We start from the raw sequence: 20410 nt of genomic DNA, 5'->3' as shown, positions 1-20410 counted from the left end.
AATATCCTACGGCTGCTGATAGCCATATAACATGCATGATGACCATGTGGTGAAAATAAATCACCACAAGTAATTACATTAAAACGTCATCAAATAAAAAAAATAAATCTATTTAAGTCTCATCAAAGGCTATGTCAAAATTATTCAATTTATAAAAAAATTGTTTAATCGAAAACTTAGTTTTTTATAAGATCCACTCATAGAAATATTGAGTGTTTCTCCTCGCTAGGTGCCTTATCCTTGTTCGTATCACTTTCACTTGCACATGTAAGGTATCATTTAGTATCACTCAGTAAATACTAAGATTCACTAATTTTAGTCTAAAACATCGTAAACAACTCATATTTCGAAGAAACAGAGTGTAGCACGAGATTCGAGACATCGACTAACCTAAGGTTAGGTCTTGGGTTCCCAAACGTCGCCGCACGCACCTATGCGGTGACGTTATGCACCGGTTGTTCGCCCATTGACGTGCTGCCGTTGTCGCCGCCATCGCCATAAAACGCGTCGCCATTTACTCACTGCTGCAAAATGGCAAGCATAGGCTACAGCCGTCAGTGCTAGTACCACGCACCGATAGTGGGTTTCACTTTAAAAAGATAACGGAATATACTTTCGCGGTTAGAAATTTTATTATCTCTAAGGGTAACCACTGTTGTCGCCGTTAATGTAAATGATGACCGCCATTTGCCATTACCGAATTCTACAGATCTTTAAAAGAATTTGCAGAGCTTCGTTTAATCAAGCCTAAATTTCACGGCTTCGAACTCCAATCATAACCAAAACACACAAAAAAGGTCTAGGACTTTACTAAGTCCAAAATAGAACGAATTGAGTTGAAATCTACCTCGGACTTGACGAAACTCAACTGGAGTCCTTCGCCGATTTCTTTTTTTTTCTTTTTTTTGGGTAAAAGCTCCAGAGAGCAATATTTATTACAAACCAAAAATACAAACTTTACAAACCAAAAAACCAAACACAAACCAAGGGCCCAAAGCTAGCATATGAACAAGCAAAAAATGGGCCAAAGAAAAACAAACAAAAGCACAGCTCAAGCAACAGTTTAAGCCCAAAACAGAAAAAAAAAAAAAAAAAAAAAAAACAATTCGAGAAATCAACTGCAGCCACCGCTGCAACATTCCAGCACAATCTGTCCAATTCCACTCTTCCAACCTCACGTTAGCTCGCCGATTGTAACATCCAACTCCAAGCACCACCATGTACGCAACTTCAATTGAAGAAATCCAACAACCAGATGAAGAAATCCAGCTGCCAGAAGAAAGAAGCCCGTGAGAACCCACAGACAACACTACTGGTGAAGGCAGACAGAGATGAGAAGGTGGTGGTGTTAGGGACACCCGAGCCTGTGCAAGCATCGAAGCTCTACACACCATCTCAGTAAAGCAGAACTGCATATATGAGTAAGGATGAACGAGGACGAGGGATGTAGATGGGATGAGAAGAAAAGGGCAAATCAAAATAGAGAGCAAGGGGAAAATGCAATCAAAGGGTGGAAAAAGTGACAACGAGATGAAGGGGAGAACAGCTCGAACTGTGCAAATTTGAAGCTCTCACACAGACAGTTAGAAGAACTCTCAAACTGAGAGAAAGTCTCTCAAAAGGAGAGAAAAGTCGCCGGTTTCTGGAAATCGCACAAAGGTTAAAGCTCAACTAATTCACCCAAATTTCAACGCATAGAGCTAGAAAACATTACCAGAAACTTCCTGGAATTGAATCAAGATAGATTAACCTCGGATTCGAGTTCCACCTCGACTCGTCGGATAGTCTCGGTGATTCAAGTTCGACTCTTTCCAATTCAAATTCGCTAGTAATGGATTAAAGAATAAAATGTAAAGTTATCGGGATTATTCTTGTCAAGCTCTAGCGTAATCTAACAGTTCTACATCATGATCAAGCTGTCAAATTTGTTTTCTCACATCCCATACGATTGATAGCAATACATATGTGGATATGTAGCCCTCTACATTATCACTCTACTTTGACATCTATGAACAAAACACACGACAACGAAGTTATCTAGGTGCAAGGTTATACCGATTGAAAGAGCTAGCGGATGCAAATCTACAGACCTCTAGAACTAGGAACATTAATCCACTGCAACTGCAGTTCCACTTCCCCGCACTCCACATTCCTCAGTCTGAGGACCATGTTTTGGACAACTTTGCCTTTGGACCAAACAATGTAGCTCTCTTCAGCAAGGCAGTTTTTTCTACTTGGTTGTACTTTTGTAATTATGATTCCATCTGGGAGGCCTTCCAATCCCATCCTCAAGACTTTAATAAATGTACCAATCTCAAACTCTGCATCCCCCATTTTGTCATCGAAACTAAATGTATCTTTGTCATACACAGAAAGCCTGATTGGAAAAATTGCGTCTCCAACTGAAAGAGTCACTTTTTCGTTCCACTCCGGATTCACATTCTTCTTCACCACCCGAGTCTTGAGTTTCTGCTTTAGCAACAAAGGTACAACAAACAATCAGTTGAAATGAAAAGCCAGTAAAAAGACTAAATTATTCTGTTCATAATCTGGAGACACATTTACAAATATTCTAAATTTCTAAAGCAATCCAGTAACAAATTGCATAGGTATTTTGAACCACATCCATTTCTCAAAGCTCCAAACCATAAAAGACATAATTCAGAAAGTAATTTGGTGGGCTTACGTGGGTAAAATTAAGTTGGCTAGAGTAGAATGCTCCACTCTCTGCACTCAAGTTTGAATCCCCAATTCCATAGTTTAAATGAAGTTAGTGTTAATATCTAATCGTTTGCCAAAAAAAAAAAAAAAAAAAAAAAAAAAAAAAAATTGAAGTTAGTGTTAATATCTCATCGTTTGCAAAAAAAAAAAGTTATTGGTAGAGAACCAGACAAAGTGGGGTGTTTTCTAATATTGTTGTCCCGTGATTAACGTGTATGATGTCAAGTCTCTTTCATACCAGTGGGAACAGCTTACTGAACAAACAAATGGCCTTCAACATTACCACCAGAAGATTTAAATGCCTTCCTTTACTTTAATTCACAAAGGAAGAAAAAAAATGCCCTTTTGTCTGGGTGAAGTCTTGACTATGAGAAAGCAACAATTATCAATTCTAAGAAAAAGACCGAATTAGATTTAGATGCTTCCAGAAGTAAGACTTAAATCCAAACCAAAAACTAGTACATTTAAAAAATAATAATAAGACAATAGTTATTAGCATTTCAAAATATTCATCATAAACTCAACACCAAAATTTCAATGAAATAATAATAATGAAAAAAAAAATGCTTGATACTAAACCAATTAAAACTTTCGAGCTATGTTTAATCGAGGAATTTCCATTGGAAAAGCTTGACACTAAACCAATTAAAACTTTCAAGCAATGTTTAAGCGAGGAATTTCCAAGTTTCAATGGACTGATGCCAAGTCAGTAAGAGAAGTATAAGAACATGTTAGATATGAAATATTATAAATAAATCATATTACGAAGGCACATAAGAGGGATTTGTAAATGACTATTTCTGAGTAGGAATTTACAAATATCTCACACATGTCTTTGTAATTCTGATATAGTACGTTTTTAGGGAGGGTGTAGTTAAACTAGGATTTAAGAGAATTTTAAAAGACTTTAAAATCCTAGTGTAGTCAATTAAAAGATTTTAAAGAATTTTGAAATTTATTCAAATCTAGGTGTAGTCAATTAAAGGATTCTAAAATCCTTTAAAATATAGGTGTAGTCAATTAAAAGATTTTAAAGGATTTTAAAATCCATTTAAATCCAATTGTATTCAAAAAATTAAGATTTTGGAGGATTTCAATAAGTTGTGGATTTTATGGGATTTTAGAGCCAAAAGTATATATAACTAAGACTAAAAAGAATCCAGCCTCCCCCTAGGATTTCAAATTCTTCCACCACAATTCATCACAATCCATTCAAATTCTTTAATCCATATGAATTTTGTAAGAGTCTTTAATCCTCTTAAATCCTATCAAATCTATCATTTTTTAAATTCTTTAAAATCCTTTAAAATCCTTTAAAATCTTAGTTTGACTACACCCCTTTAATCAACTATACCTAACATTTTGTGATACATTCCTTACTAACTTGATTTCAATCCCTCGACCAAACATAGTCGAGTGATCCCACCGAATCTAAGTATTGTGATCTACAGCCTAAATTTGAAGAAAAGTAACCAAACCCAGAAAACCAACAGTGCAAAAGGATGAAATTAGAAATGCAACACCAAGAAATTAAGGAGAGAGCGAAAACAATTCCAAAAATTAAAAACAGGCAAAATGAATATCCATATACATTACCTGCTTGCCCATGTTGACAACTACGAAAGGATCACTGCTTCTCATGTCTCGAACGGCAAGGTTCACTCCTTTTTGGATGTGAATTCTCAGCAGACCCATCACGTTCTCCATTGGATCAAGATTTAATTAATATTTTTCTTCACCAAAGACCCCAGGAGCAGGAACAAAGGAGGAGTAGGAGAGTGAGAGATTTATATATTGGGGGATCTCCGTCTAAAGTTCTCTAAATCTCTGTTGAAGTCTAGTGAAGGAATTGGATTGGATGTGCAGTTGGATGCCAAACCACAAGGACGCAATTTGTTTTGCTCCGAGTGACGAGTGACGAGTGACCGGGAAATACTAGTGCGGACTGTGCAGTCTACGCGTTACAACATACAATAGAAGCCAGTGCAATACTTATGTCTGCTCACGCGCTCTTCGAGACTCTTCCACTCGTTTACCTTTTTCAATTTTTCACTTCTCTATTGTTTTATTTTTTTTGAATTTTGTAGCCAAACGAAAAATAATCATGTTTATACTTTTTAATGCGGATTTGATCTTTACCAATTATTTTATTTTTTCAACAATTTATTATTTAAAATCATTTTTACCGTGAACGTGTTTTTAAAACTCGTTTGGAAATGTTACTCAATAAAACGCTGTTACTCACTAACACTTTTTGTCAATAACACTTGTTCGTAGGGTTTTAAAGAGAAAATAAAAAGTGTGTTGTTTGACAAGCAACCAAATAGGTGATTTTACATCGCACAAAAGTGCTTTCGATACTATAGTGATTGGCTGCCAATGAAAACAGCATTTCAGTAGTGACAAGTCAAGGACAATATTGTCCAAGGAACTCGGCTTCCCTCATACCAGATATGCATCAAGTTCATCTCCAAGCATGTTGACATCTGCACTGCTCCTTTGAAAAATATGAGAAAGGTGTAAATCTTCTGATTTGATTCTCAAAATATTTTTTTACTTGACATGAACACCAGCCTCCAGCAAAAAGCTAATACATTAAATGAAGAAATTAAAGCAACGAATTCATTTTTCCCTCTCACTTCCAAGTTTGTCGCTGCAAATAGCAATATAATTTCCCTTGATAAAAAAAAAATAGCAATATAATTTCTTATTAACATGTAATAAAAAAATATTAGGGTATGTTTGGTAATTTTGTTTCAATTTCTTCTAATGGTTTTCCATTTTTCATTTGGCCTTCTATTCCATTGAAATATTAGGAAAACTAATGAAAATGACTTGAAAACTTTGAGTTTTAACGATAAAGATAAAATAAATGATAAAGTGAATAGTACTAGAATTGACTTTTTAAGTATAAAAATGTGATTTTTCGTTAAAATGAACAATACTGGGAGTTTTTTTATTAAAGTTTCCAAAGCATATTGCGGAATGTGAAGGGCATTTTAGACCTTTCAATTTATAACTAGGGGTAGTTTCGGACTTGAACAACTTTCATTAAAGGGACCAAGTGCTTCTCGTTAAGAGCAGTTCTAGCGTGGTCCATTGTCCCTAGGGCAACCCACTATGTTATCCATTTAGTGAACAGTAACTGCCATTAATGAACAGTAATTGCCTTTTGCATCTCTACCCCTGCACTCAATAGCCCTGGCAATTGGCAATAAAATATTAATATTTTATTTATTTATAAAATAATACAAAATAATTTTATGTGTAATTTCGGATAAGATTCTTTGGTTCTTTTCCCAGCAATTTTCTCAACATAATTGGTATGAATAAGACCCCACATTTTTCTCAACTACATCTCATTACCCGAAATCAGATCATGAGTAACTTTAACCCAGCTAGTACACAACATAACATCTTCAATAAGCGTCCAATTCGTACCTGCATCATTAGTCATTTTTTTGGAAAAAAAAATTGGATTGAAACTTTGAGAGAAAGATAGGTATTTAAGAAAGTATGAAATTGGATTGAAACTTGACAATATATGAAATTAGATTTATAGAAAAGTAAATATATAAAAGTATGAAATTGAATTCAAACTTGACAATATATGTTGAATTTATAGAAAAGTAAATATATAAAACTATAAAATTGGATTCAAACTTGACAATATATGAAATTGGATTGAAACTTTGAGAAGATATGAAATTGTGGTGTAAGGTAGAAGATAATGAGAAGGTATTTATATAAAAGTAAAATCTTTTTTTTTTTTTTTTTTTAGTTTTTCAATTTTTTTTTCGGATTTTTAATTAATTTTTACATTTTTTTTAATTTTTATTCACCTAATTAATCTATACCATTGGATTTAAACCAATTTAAATTCCAACACTCCAGATTGTGCCACGTGGCACAATGGTAACATTTCTGATTTTTTTAACTATTTTTTCTTTTTCTTTTTTTTAATTTTTAAGTCTAATAATGTGGACCGTTGATCTCAGATCTAACAGTTGGTATTAAATGAAGTTTTTTTTAATTTTTTTTACCGTTGGAAATCCAACGGTCCAAAATTTATATCCGTTGTAATCCAACGGCCATGGGGAAGCCACGTGGCTCCCCAAAGGTAAGATTTTTAGGTGCCCCACGGGCCCCAATTTCTGATTTTATGTCGGATTACGTGCGCTTTAAGTCCACGTGCCTGACAAAAAAAAAAATAAAAAAAGCGCAGTTGACGTCTCCCTAATGTCAGCCCACGTCAGATGGTCATCGGGCGCTCGGGCCAGCACGAGTCCACAGCCCGCTTGCTCGAGCCTGCTCCGGCTCCATCGCCAACTCCCGCTGGACTTCCTCCCTCAGGCAATAGCCCACTGTTCCTCAGCCCGTCCCTCCAGCAATCCTCCCGCTGGAGCTGCTCTAAAGAGACCAAGAGCATCTCAATTTTTCTCTTGGCAGCACTTTTGAGAAAATGCACCTCCTAGGTAATTTTATTAAAAAAATCACTCCAAGTAATTCAACTTCTTATCAAAAGTCCTTTTATAATGTGCATTTCAACATCTTGGTGTGATATGTGGTATCTTTAAAAAGTTATAATATAAGTTGATGCCTCTTTTAGTATTGATGGAGTACTCAAAGACGCAGAGTGGACGTAGTTTTGTCCTTGAACCTGGACCATTATGACTTTCGTGGGAGTTTTTTTTTTTTATTTATTTATTTAATAAACGATATCATCTGCACTTAAGGTTGAAGAAGTGAGCTAAACATTACATTAGACTAGTTATGATAATATGATTCAAAATCTTTTATGGTAAAAATCGAATTTAAAACTTTTTACTTATAAATAAAAAAGAATATCACTAGACTGTAGTATTAAGTGACACGTCGGGGTGATTTATTAAAGTAGTTGGAAATGCCCCACTTTATTGATAATTTTGTCATATATAGCACTAAAATGTGTACTCAATTTTAGCATCAACAACTTTACACCCCATAATTTGTTTACTTAGATGCATGACTGGTTAAGCTGAAATTAAATAAACAGTATTTTAGTGACTAAAATTGAAAATGAAATTGTTCAAACATTGTTAAGTATAACAGCAAGAATGATATTATGATGAAAAAAATAATGCATAAAATTAAAAAGCTTCTAACGGGTTCGAAACCCGTTATTGGTGTGGAAGTCAAAGTTGTGGTCAAGAGAGGCTAAAATGTTTTTGTGAGTCTTATTGGCCCTCAAAAAGAAGTGGATAACCGTGGCTTGTCATCTGTTGTTCTTTTCTTAACAAAAAAAAAAAAAAAATTTCTAACTAATAACTATAGATGGAGACACGTTTAGTTGATCTGCCAATTTGTATTTTTTTAGGACAAAATTTCAGTCATCCCTGTCACAACGGCACAATTTTTGCAATAATTGACATATAAATTATAAAAACGGTTCATTTTAAATGAATGAATAAAATAAATAGTGCCAACGAGACACATATTCATTTATTTGTTAGTATCCCATTTTAAAAAAAATGTAAAACTATGCTACCTCCCATAAATTCTTCCGATAAATAAGGTGGAAACCATTTGCTCGTCACTACCCGATATTGTTTTGCATATTTTTGTTCAACGAATTGTTTTTTCATTTGTTGTGTTAAGTGTATAGTGTAGCATTTATTGTCTCGGTTTCCCAAAAGAGGGCAAAAAAAAAAAAAAAAAAAAAAAAAAAAAGTTGCATTGTCTCAAAACCAGAGACCATGGTTGTAATTGGTTGCCTTTTTTTTTTTTCTCTCTCTCTCTCTCTCTCTCTCTCTCTCTCTCTCTCTCTCTCTCTCTCTCTCTCTCTCTCTCTCTCTCTCTCTCTCTCTCTCTCTCTCTCTCTCTCTCTCTCTCTCTAAAGACGATGACCTACTGGCTATCATGTCAGTCCACTCTTTTGCGAGTCGGGAAAATTCACAATAGCATTTTAGTTTCTTTTTGGTTATTATCGTGTAATTCATCAGTATCAGAAATCGAAGCACGTTCACAATAATTAACTTTCATATTAAATGTTATTTTTTCAATTTTGAAAAAAAAAAAATTAACTAAAATTAAGTGAAAAGACATTTAGTATATCATTATGTGTATGATGAGCATACATCAAAATTTAAGATGGTGAATAAAAACACTCCCAATGTTGCATATGTGTTTTTTATGCATTTGGTGCCAAAGAAAATTAAATAATATCAATCCGATGGTGTATTTAACAATATTTTGTCAATCCCGACCAAAAAAAACAATGATATTGGGTGCAATCCTAATGTAGTTTTAAGCTATTTGCGGTCCAAATGTTCTGTTTATAAATTTACACAAATTGCCATTATTCTAATCAACACCCAAATAAATACCAAGAAATATCAAGATTGACGTAACCATTGTCTGGAAGCTCCAATTTCGGCAACAATCACGTTGAATGCGTTTTGAAAATTGCACTGGCTGTCTCATAAAAATTAAACGCAACACCCATGTAATTGAGTATTAAACCTGTTTTTTTTTTGTTTTTTTTTTTTTTTGTTTTCTTCGAACAAAGATATTAAGTTATAAACCTCAACTTTAAAATTTCAGTATAATTGATAATAAGCTTTAATCCAGCAGCCCAAATAAAGGTAAAAGGGATATCATCTATTACATATAAAGTCGGAGGTGTGATGAACAGTGAAACACAGTGAAGATCAGATTTTTGATAGCCAATTATCAATTTACTCTTGCATAATTTGAAATATGATTTGAAATATGATTTTGGACATGTTTTGAATTTTTTTGGCTGAGGGTCATTTTGGTCCAATTCTTTTTGTGAAAGCGGGTGACACCAAAGTTTTTGTCTCATGTGTAAAGACCAAAAAAAATGAAAGGGAAAAGAGAAAATAATAAACAAATGACAAAATTGATGGTGCCCACGTGATATAAAAAATGTATTTCATACGTGGATAATAATATGATTAAATAAGCTGTCAAATAATTGTTTTTTTTATGTAACAAACTATATTATCTACACTAAGGGGAGGGGTGGGCTTAGCCTCACAATGGGCTACCAATAATGTGATTCGATTAATTGTTTATTAAACATTATTTTCTCTATTTTTAAATACGTTCAAAACATTGTAAGAAGCGTGTAATGTTGGTTATAAAAAAAGTCTTTCGCAGGCGGATAATAATGTGATTAAATTAATTATCAAATGATTTTTTTTTTAAACAAACGATATTATCTACACTAAGAGGGAGGGGGTGAGCTTGGCCTCACAATGGCTAGCAATAATGTGATTCAATCAATTGTTTATTAAATATTATTTTCTTTATTCTTAATGTAAATTCTATAAAGACCGATTTTATTATACGAATTCAGCTGCTTTAATTGGTTTATGAGAGGTTACTTCTTACATTTAAAACATGTAAGTCACGTTGGTGTCACCAAGCGTCAACAAAAAAATTTGGACAAAAGTGCCCCCAAGACAAAAAAAAATTCAAAGGCATCCCAAAATAATGCATCAAATAAGGTAGAGGTATTTTCTTCATTTTAACAGTATTTTTTAATAATTAATTTTTTGGTGCTGTTTTTTTATTTATTTTTATTTGTATAATTAATACCTCACAATAAGCTAGCAATAATGTGATTCAATTTCTCTATTTTTAAACACGTTCAAAACATCTTAATAGGCATGTAATGCCGGTTATAAAAAAAGTCTTTCACACGCGGATAATAATGTGATTAAATAAGTTGTCCCCCCTCCTCTTAATGTAGATAGTATCATTTGTTATATATATAACAAATGATACTATCTACATTAAGAGGAGGGGGTGAGCTTAACCTCACAATAGGTTAGCAATAATGTGATTCGATCAGTTGTTTATTATATATTATTTTCTCTATTTTTAAACACGTTCAAAACATCCTAAGAAGCGTGTAATGCCGATTATAAAAAATGTCTTTTGCACGTGAATAATAATGTGATTAAATTAATTTTCAAATGATTGTTTTGTTTTTTTTATTTTTTTTTATTTTTTTTTAACAAATGATATTATCTACACTAAAGGGGAGGAGGTGAGCTTGGCCTCATAATGACTAGCAATAATGTGATTCAGTCAATTGTTTATTAAATATTATTTTCTCTATTCTTAATGTAAATTCTATAGAAACCGATTTGATCATGTGAATTCAGCTGCTTTAATTGGTGGTTTATGAGAGGTTACTTCTAGCATGATCTAAAATTATTCATTTACTTCAAATATTTAACTTTTCTTTTGTCAATTTACGTATATAAATACATTTAAAACATGTAAGTTGCGCGTAGCATGCCGTGATTCAAAAAATATCTTATGCATGCACATAAGCTCGTGCACGAAAGCTAGTATTAAATTACATGCCCATGATTTTAGTGCTTCAAAGCATTTTCATTGCGTATTAAGGTGATGGACACAATAAAGACTAGCCAATGTCAACTATCACCAATTGAGGAAGCTTTCCCTTGATTGACGTGATCACGAGGCAACGTATTTCGATAACCACATTAGGATTTATTCGGACATATATGAGCCCTATAAATATAAGCTTTGAAGAGGATCAAAAAATCTCCGATCAAAAGCGAACGATTCAGAGGTGGTATTCGATCCGCCTCCTGAGGCAGGGATTGCTCCGTCATACACACAACTTGTCATTATATTTTTCTTGAATTCCTATCCTATCATAATGTAGGCTCTAGATTATTTTATTTTCATGCAATTTACTTGCTCGATCTTCACCATCACTATCACACATCATTTGGTTGTTTGTTCAAATCTTTGTCTTCAAGGTAGGGAATGAACCTACACCGAGAAGAGGGTTTTTACTCGGCCGTTCAATCATTTGATTAAAAATCAAATCTAAATCGCAAACACAATTTATATTCATAGTTTTTCTACGTCGACTAATTTAAACCACATGGTGGCACGCTCACGCATCTAAACAAGGGACCAAAAATGCTTCTAAGTTTACGGCCAAAAAAGGGAAGCATGATTTAATGCTTGTACCACAAAATGAATTCTTAAACTCTCAGACCAATAACGGCCCAGACCAAGCGACCTATAATGTTGACAAGATGGTCCAACATTTCCCTATGAAAATGGTAAGACCACGAGATTGGTCCAATAAATCATGCAAGGCCTAAGACTTCAAGTTAAATGTCTGATCCAAGGTTCAAAATCAATCTAGAGAGATCGGATATCTGTGTTCCACAAACAAAAATGTGATGGTCTGAAGAAGCTCGCACAAAACGTAAGAATAGTAAAGATCAAGTATGTATGCAGAAGTAATTTATGACCAATCTGAGGCAATCATGGTTGATGCCACGAAAGAAAAAGGTCCACGATTTCTTCTAGGGAGCCAAATAAGATTTGGTTGCCTATTGTTTTGCCCGACGGAAATTCGTCAGCAATATCAGTTGGGCAAAAGTCTCGCTCAAATGTTTGCCTAACAAATATAGAACTCTGTCAAGTAAAAGTCGTCACTCAAACATTAGCACATGAAAGTCAATCAACCAAGAAAGGCTGGACATTTCAAAGTGAGTTGATTTCATAGCCATCATTTCAAATTTCTTTTAAGTTAATAAACACATGTGAACGTCTAGAGGTGAACTTGATTCTCATTCTTATATTTTAGTATAGCATGGAACTTGAAGAATCAAATCGATTCAAATTTTCCTTCTCTGTAAGTAAACATGTCCTAATTTCGACACTATTTTGATAGCCTCTGCATTCCTTGATTTGGTCAATCTAAAGTAGGGCAGAAAGAAATGCCAAACTTGATTGAACAAGCTGGCTGTTAATCCAATTTTGCATCAACAACTTAGTACAATGAATAATTGGTTGACGCCTACCAATCTTCCAGCGGTTGAACCTACCATGTAATATGCATCTCACAAAGTTCCCTATACAATTATCTTTGGTCCGTTTGTCTTTTTTATTTTCTGTGATTCAGCAGATGCTGGTTTTTTGCTTGTTAATTGAAGACTGCGCCATTTACTACTACGGTTTAGTGATATTCTTCTTCACTTGTAAGTGAGAGGTCTTAGGTTTGATTCTCGCCAAATGCGAGTTTGAACCACATTATTGCTAGTCCATTGTGAGGCTAAACCCATCCCTTTCACTTAATGTAGATAACAGTAAATTGACTTCTAGATTGCTACTCGTAATTAGGAAATTAGTAGATGGTTAATTAGGGTGTTATTGATTAATGATAGTGGAATCTGATACCCTAATATTTCTCACATTGGTTTAACTCAAACTTTTATTCTCTTGCTTAATTGGTTGGCGATATTGAACGCCTGTTGCAGTCTTGCCCCAACGTTTGTGTCTCTGATGTCCATCCTACTGCCCAATTGTGTGGCCTATAAATTGGCCAAGCCCTTGATTTTGAAAACGATTCATTTTGGTTTGAAGAACCTCTAGACCTTATTCAGGCATGTTCTTCTAAACAGTTTGTTATAAAATCTTTCATAATTCAATACCGCGATCTTATCGCTACCGCATCTCGTCCTGAAATGTTTTCTAGTAAGATGAAATTTCTCCTTATTCCACCCACCACCTCAAATTGTTTTCTAGTAAGAAGGTGGAATCCTATTTTTCGAATCAACAACTTCACATTCGTTTACATAAGAAATGAAATCAAATATTTGTATTTTATTGATTAAGATTGAAAAAAATGAAGCTGTTCAAACATTTCTTGTATCCCAAATGATTGATGCGAACACATGCGTGGGAGAACAAAACTCAAACATCGTTAACTCTATTTTTCACATATTTATTAACAAAAGAATTGAATTAGCCAGGACACCAAATACAACAATATACATGGAGAGCAAGTGGATGCAATTGCAATCAACAATCTACAGACCCCTAGAACTAGGAACATCAATCCACTGCAGTTGGAGTTCAACCTCCCCACACTCCACATTTCTGAGCCTGAGGGCCATGTTCTGGACAAGTTTGCCTTTAGACCAGATGATGCAGCTCTCTTCAGCAAGGCAGTTTTCCCTATTTGGTTGTACTTTTGCAATTACGGTTCCATCTAGTAGGCCTTCCAATCGCATCCTCAAGACTTTGATAAATAGTGCAATCTCAAACTCTGCGTCCCCCATTTTGTCATCAAAACTAAATCTGTCTTTATCATACACACACAGCGTGATGGGAAGATTTGGTTCTGTGACGGAAAGTGTCAATGTTTCATCCCATACTGGATTCACATTCCTCTTCACCACAGCAGTTTTCAGTTTCTGCATCATCAAAAAATTGGGTTAAATAAGCTGTACTATTTTCATGTCTGAGTTTAGTCAAGTTGACTATAATAGCGTGATTCGCTGCACCAAAGTTTGAATCCTCCCACGCCGCATTGTTCTAACATGTCATCGAAAACCTTAATTTCAAGGACATATATATGACCAAACCCCAGAATCCCAAATGGATCAAGAAATGCATCAAAACTAGAAAGAAAGAAAAAAACACAGAGTAAGTAGTAAAATGAAGGAAGCTAGCCAAATGAATACCTGCTTGCCCATTTTGACAACGACGTAAGGATCACTGCTTCTCATGTCTCTAACAGCAAGGTTCACTCCTCTCTGGACGTGAACACTAAGCAGACCCATCATGTTCTCCATTAGATAAACAACAGATTTTGTTTAATTTATTTCCAAAAATGACAGGAGTACAGGAAGGAATATGCAGGAGAGGAGGGTGAGAAATTTTGCTCTCTTTGTATTCAAGTGTATCTGTGGATGAAGGAGTTTTGATGTCAAACCACTGCCCTTCCTCCCTTTTATACACAAAATTGTCTGAAGAGTCAAAGACCATCCTATCTGCTTTTGATTTTCAACAAGTGGATTACGTGACCCTCAAAATCAACCCAACCAACAATAGTCACGCGCTCTCATGGACCTGTTCTCTCCAGCCTAATAATAAACAATCAAAAGAAAGGAATAAAAAAAAGACCCTTTCTAATTGAACAAAAAAAATAAAATACTGAGTAAACAGTCGAGGGAGACTCATTGAGAATTTGGTACGCAACCGAATAATCAATAATTAAAAGAAGGAAACAACCAAAAAGAAGACCCTTTCTAATTGAACTAAAAATATAAAAATTACAAAGCAAACAACTGAGGGAGACTCATTGCGAATTCGCTAAGCACCCAATAATCAACAATTTAAAGAAAAAAAAAAAAATAGAAGACCCTTTCTAATTGGACTGAAAAATAAAATACATAGTAAACAATTGACAGATATTCATTGTTAATTCGGTATGATTACTGTACACAAATCGTCGTACCAATTATCATATCAAACTTTTAATATATCAAATTATACTAAATTTTTTGTATACTGAATTTCAATATACCATAAAATTTGGCTGACATGGTATCTTAATGGTACTGTAGCAATTTGGTATTGGGCTATTTTTTCTGGGCCCACAACTTGTTTTTGCTTCGCCTTTTTGCTAAAGTAGCCCACGTATGAAGATGAAACTAATATCATCTTTAATTTTGAAATAATCTAATATACATATAACATTAAACCTACAACCAAGATTCATAATTCACCATTATTTCTCACATTTAGTAAGTCAAACCATGCACTCATGATTAAAAATGAAAGTTAGGGTTAGAAGCCAAATCAAACAGAAGGTAAAACTTTCAAGTTGCAAACTAATGAAATACATCAAAGATAAAAGTTAACAATTAGTATTATATTTGTATAGGAAATTGTTTTGGCATTCCAAAAATTCATTTTACTCTCCAAACTTTTTAGAATTAGAAGAAAAAAAATTACACTTATAGGTGATGCATAATGAGACTTTTTTTTAGTGCTAGTTGCAGTTCTCTTTATACATACATACATACATATATATATTTAAAGTAATATAGCACCGTACCATTATTGTTTTTCATCTATCCTCCATAAATTTTTGTCATGTGACACACTTAAGAGATCGTAACAACGTCATTTCTCAATCCTAAACCCTTAACATTGCATATAAGTTTTAAATCTAATTGCCAAGTTTCTCTCGAAAGTTAAACCCTCTACCAATTTTTTTTCTTGGTCGAATAAGTTCTTAAACTTATTATAAGCTATCAATCTATCCTTCAAAATGCATCACATGAAAGTCATGCTGCTTAAATTGACAGATAATTGGATATAATAGTTTCGAATATATGAGCATGAAGAAAATTGACAACTTTTAATGAATTTCAAAATTCTTTTTTTAAAAAAAATTGAAAGGCTTAATTTTTACTTAACTAACAATTCAGGAACCAAATCACCAAATTACTCATTACATTTTTTTTTTACAAGGCATAGAACTTTTCTCACTTGCTTGCCTTAAAATTGTGTCTCCTCCTTCATTTTTTGGTACGTATCATATCACTTAACCCCAACTTAACTTTGTTAACCCTTACTAAATTGAAAAATAAATAAATAAAACTTTAAACAAAATCTCATAAACCAAACACCTAACGCCTCCTACTCATCCATAAAAGCCAGCCACCCCCGGCCTTACTCGTCGTCGGCCCACAGCCAAAGCTTCCTCTTCCTCTCTCACTAAGCTTAAGATTCAACCCCTTAGTATATGGTCTAGTGATATGGTCTTAAGTTCATTCTCGCCAAAGGAGAATTTGAATCATATTATTGTTAGCCTAATGTGTGGCTAAACCCATCCCCTCCCATTTAGTGTGGATAATATCGATTATTAAAAAAAAAAAAAAAAAGATCCATCAAAGATCATTGTTTTTTTAATCAAATTGGCTCAGTGGCCTCAATCTACTAGTTCAGTGATAAAAATCATTGCTTTACGTTAATTGTACTCTAATTGACAAGGATGAATGTATTATTTTCAATTTGATTGATTTAGGAGCAGTGAAGGATGGGGTTATTTCCATGAGTTCGAGATTGATTTGAAAATTTAGGAAAGCTAATTGAATAGTCCCCATGGATGAGATTATTCAGAGAGAGAGAGAGAGAGAGTTGGGAGGATTTGGCGACAGCAAGTAGAATCAGGGGTTGCCACCAATAACTGTTGGGAATGGTGGCCGGACTTTGGTGGCAGCTAGTTTCTTGGTTTTGTTATGACATCTGTTTATACATGGAGGACACCATTTCAATGACAGGAAACCCGATGTCATTAACTGAAGACTCCATGACTCTTCCAATGATATTGGCTCCATTAAGTTTCATAAAACACTCTGGGAAGGCTGATGAAGTGACCTCTTTTGGAGAAACTATCAAAGAATCTTCACCAACTGAGACATAGGATAAATAGCCAACAACAGACTCAAGGAGAATCTCTGTCTATCTAGTCAGTTGAGACTTCTAAGGCAAACTAATTCTACATCTCCAGCCCCATCTATCTAGTTGGTTGGCTTCACTTGTTGCTTCTTAAAAACTCATTCACCCAGGTGGTTGTCGTCCGTTGACAGCAAACCCATACTCATCTATCCAATTGAAATTTGTGTTGATGGTTCATGAATCAGTTAGTTTTCACAAAAGGTGTAAAAGGATTTCACGTAAAGCCTTGATTTGTGTGTCGAGTTGAAGGTCCTCTCTATGTTGCCAACACTCTTGCATTTGTAGGAATAAATTACTTAATGTTCAAGTTGTAGAGTCTGATAGTATTGCAAATCTTTGGAATATTATCTTGATATACTTAGAATTATCCTCAATTTCCTCACAAATTCTTCCACCAAAACTCTATCACTGCCGAGTTTCACCTTCTTCAACTCGAACTATGATTCTTAACCGAAACTAGCTATGCGATTAGTTCAAATTTCATCCAGACGCCAATCATGGTCATTCATCCAGAAACTAATTCTGATCCTCAAGCAATTCTACTGTCTAGAACTCAATCACGCCACCAGCAATACACTACTGGGCCGAAATTCAGTCTCTTTTCTAGGCTGCCTCCTAACAACTCAACTGAAATCAGGAACGCATGCCGGAAGTCATCTAGATCTTTTTTTAATCTAACAGCTCCAAAGATATGGTTGATAATGTAAAATCTGGTATAAAGAATTGGATACATAGGTTGCTTTGGTGTTGTACTTGTTAGGCGCAGAAGATTGACATAAGAATTGGTAGGTGAATAATTAGGGTTCTATTGATTAATGGTTATGGAATTCGAAAGATGAGTGTTACACTTATCATTTATTTGTATCATCATTTGTACTCTTCCTCTAATAAAGATAAAGTCCACCAACACATGTGGGTACTATCTATTAGAGTGATATGTACAAATGATGGTACAAATAGATGATGAATAACACTTTTGAATTTGAAACCCCAATATTTCTTACATTGGTTAACTCTAAATTTATTCTCTTGCTTAATCAGTTGCATGCTCAATCTAGTATTCTTAAATCAAATTCACTTTTCTCAACTAGGTTGGTGTTGAATTAGTTTGAGTGAGGTTATTTTTTTATTTTTTTTTATTTTTTTTTAGTAATGATACACTTACCACCTATTTGTACCATCTTTTTAGTAGATGTTACGTTAGACTCATCTATTTGAGAGAAATGATATAAATTATGGTATTTTTTCCAACTTTGTGAGTTCGACCTCGTGCTTGCATATCTATATCCCACAGACTTGGCCACCACAACCCTCACATATATAATAACAAATTTTCTTTTATTAAGAATGGTAGAATCCAATTTTTTGAATCAACAACTTCACACAATAATTTGTTTACATAAGAAAATGTTGTATGATTAGTACAAATGAGAAATGAATTTATCGATTAAAATTGTAAAAAAAATGAAGGTGTTCAAACAACTCTCGCATCCCAAATGATTGATACCAATACCTGGGAGGATAAAACTCATAAAAACCGATCACTCTATTTCACATCTTTATGAACAAAATAATTGAATAAGCCACACCAAATCCAACTGTATACATGGGGGGAGGGAGAGAGAGAGAGAGAGAGAGCAATTGCAATCTACAATCTACAGACCCCTAGAACTAGGAACATCAATCCACTGCAACTGGAGTTCAACCTCCCCGCACTCCACATTTCTGAGTCGGAGGATCATGTTTTGAACGAGTTTGCCGTTGGACCAGATAATGCAGCTCTCTTCAGCAAGGCAGTTTTCCCTGCTTGGTTGTACTTTTGTAAGTACTGTTCCATCTGGGAGACCTTCCAATTGCATCCTCAAGACTTTGATAAATAGTGCAATATCAAACTCTGCGTCCCCCATTTTGTCATCAAAACTAAATGTGTCTTTATCGTACACAGAAAGCGTGATCGGAAGATTTGGTTCGGTAACTGAAAGTGTCAATCTTTCATCCCATTCTGGATTCACATTCCTCTTCACCACACCAGTTTTCAGTTTCTGCATCATCAAAAATAGGTTTAATTAATAAGCTATCAAGGACTATATGCATATATAAGTTTAGCAAATTAAGTTGACTACAATAGCGTGATCCACCCTCCGCACCAAACTTCGGTTCCCCCCACCCCGCGTAGTTCTAACTTGTCATCTAAAACCTAAATTTTCAGACACATACAACCAAAAGCCACAAACCCTAGAAACCCAAATGGATCAAGATATGCATCAAAACAAGAAAAGAAACGCACAAAAAAGCTAGTAAATTGAAGGAAGCTAGCAAAATGAATATATTACCTGCTTGCCCATTTTAACAACAACATAAGGATCACTGCTTATCAGGTCTCGAACAGCAAGGTTCACTCCTCTTTGGACATGAATCCTCAGCAGACCCATCATGGTCTCCATTAGATCAACACCAGATTTTGTGTAATTTATTTCCACAAATTCAACTAGTACCAAAAATGGCAGGAGTGCGAAGGAATATGCAGGAGAGGAGGGTGAGAAATTTGGTTTCTTTGTATTCAAGTGAATCTGTGTATGAAGGAGTTTTGATGCCAAATCACTGCCTTTCCTGCCTTTTATACACAAAATTGTCTGGACAGTATTGTTTATGCTTTTACTAGAAGCCACCCACTTGACCGAAAAGAAAAGGGTAGATGCCACCCTCTAACGCAAATCCCTGTGCTTTTAATTTTCAACACGTGCCTTACGTGACCCATCAAAATCAACCCAGCTAAGAATAATGAAAAAACAAATTCTAATTGAACAAAACATAAAACAAAGTGTAAAGTGTGGACTTCGTCTTGGATTATTACTGTAGTTACAATTAAGTTTTAGACTAATGTTTTTTTGGGAATTTCATTTTTTGAAATTCGCTAAAATTATCAATTTTCTTCTAAATGATAGGTCTAAAGATTTTTCATCTAATCCTTTATAAATTTTTATCACGTGACACACTTAAGAGATCGTAACAACGTCATTTCTCAATCCTAAACTCTTCACATTGCATATAAGTTTTAAATATAATTGCCAAGTTTCTCTCCAAAGTTAAACCCTGTACCAATTTTTTTTTCTTTGGTTGAATAAGTTCTTAAACTTATTATAAGCTTTCAATCTATCCTTAAAAATGTGTCACATGAAAATTATGCTGCTTAAATTGACAGATAATTGGATATAATAGTTTCGAATTTATGAGCATGAGGAAAATTGACAACATTTAATGAATTTCAAAATTCTTTTGAAAAGAAAAAATCGAAAGACCTAATTTTTACTTAACTAACAATTCAGGAACCATATCACCAAATTACTCATTACATTTTTTTTACAAGGCA

General features: G+C 34.3%; 3 protein-coding genes across 4 annotated transcripts; all 3 read right to left on the bottom strand.

Annotated features, from left to right (window-relative positions):
- Positions 1–1844: 1844 nt before the first annotated feature.
- LOC137741013 (protein C2-DOMAIN ABA-RELATED 4) lies at positions 1845–4686 on the bottom strand. Of its 2 annotated transcripts, none has more exons than XM_088699523.1 (2): positions 4318–4686; positions 1845–2472 (listed from the first exon to the last, which is right to left on the bottom strand). In XM_088699523.1, the coding sequence occupies exons 1-2, from the start codon at positions 4426–4428 to the stop codon at positions 2083–2085; spliced, it is 501 nt and encodes a 166-aa protein (XP_088555649.1). In that variant the 5' UTR covers positions 4429–4686; the 3' UTR covers positions 1845–2082. The 2 variants fall into 2 exon arrangements, with proteins under 2 accessions (XP_088555649.1, XP_068336922.2); XM_068480821.2 differs by having other exon boundaries at positions 1845–2469; positions 4318–4683.
- An 8683-nt stretch (positions 4687–13369) lies between these two features.
- On the bottom strand, positions 13370–14490 carry LOC137740935 (protein C2-DOMAIN ABA-RELATED 4). Its single transcript, XM_068480739.2, has 2 exons — positions 14253–14490; positions 13370–13982 (listed from the first exon to the last, which is right to left on the bottom strand). Exons 1-2 carry the CDS (start codon positions 14361–14363, stop codon positions 13596–13598), a joined length of 498 nt encoding a protein of 165 aa, XP_068336840.2. The 5' UTR covers positions 14364–14490; the 3' UTR covers positions 13370–13595.
- Positions 14491–18458: 3968 nt separating this feature from the next.
- LOC137740305 (protein C2-DOMAIN ABA-RELATED 4) lies at positions 18459–19645 on the bottom strand. The gene is made up of 2 exons (XM_068480166.2): positions 19374–19645; positions 18459–19082 (listed from the first exon to the last, which is right to left on the bottom strand). Exons 1-2 carry the CDS (start codon positions 19482–19484, stop codon positions 18696–18698), a joined length of 498 nt encoding a protein of 165 aa, XP_068336267.2. The 5' UTR covers positions 19485–19645; the 3' UTR covers positions 18459–18695.
- Positions 19646–20410: the final 765 nt, after the last annotated feature.

The sequence above is a fragment of the Pyrus communis genome, chromosome 9 (assembly GCF_041283825.1).
Source record: "Pyrus communis isolate YQ-2024b chromosome 9, ASM4128382v1, whole genome shotgun sequence".
In the NCBI taxonomy this organism is placed as follows: Eukaryota; Viridiplantae; Streptophyta; class Magnoliopsida; order Rosales; family Rosaceae; genus Pyrus; species Pyrus communis.
The sequence above is the reverse complement of the archived record's forward strand: the minus strand, read 5'-3'. Positions and strand labels throughout refer to the sequence as shown.

What these genes read in the sequence shown, in the direction of transcription:
- LOC137740935 (XM_068480739.2), bottom strand. Translation starts at nt 14,363, where the DNA reads ATGGAGAACATGATGGGTCTGCTTAGTGTTCACGTCCAGAGAGGAGTG. An exon ending in TTGTCAAAATGGGCAAGCAG is followed by an intron (nt 13,983 to 14,252) that starts GTATTCATTTGG and finishes TTGATGATGCAG; the next exon opens with AAACTGAAAACTGCTGTGGT.
- LOC137741013 (XM_088699523.1), bottom strand. Translation starts at nt 4,428, where the DNA reads ATGGAGAACGTGATGGGTCTGCTGAGAATTCACATCCAAAAAGGAGTG. An exon ending in TTGTCAACATGGGCAAGCAG is followed by an intron (nt 2,473 to 4,317) that starts GTAATGTATATG and finishes TTGTTGCTAAAG; the next exon opens with CAGAAACTCAAGACTCGGGT.
- LOC137740305 (XM_068480166.2), bottom strand. Translation starts at nt 19,484, where the DNA reads ATGGAGACCATGATGGGTCTGCTGAGGATTCATGTCCAAAGAGGAGTG. An exon ending in TTGTTAAAATGGGCAAGCAG is followed by an intron (nt 19,083 to 19,373) that starts GTAATATATTCA and finishes TTGATGATGCAG; the next exon opens with AAACTGAAAACTGGTGTGGT.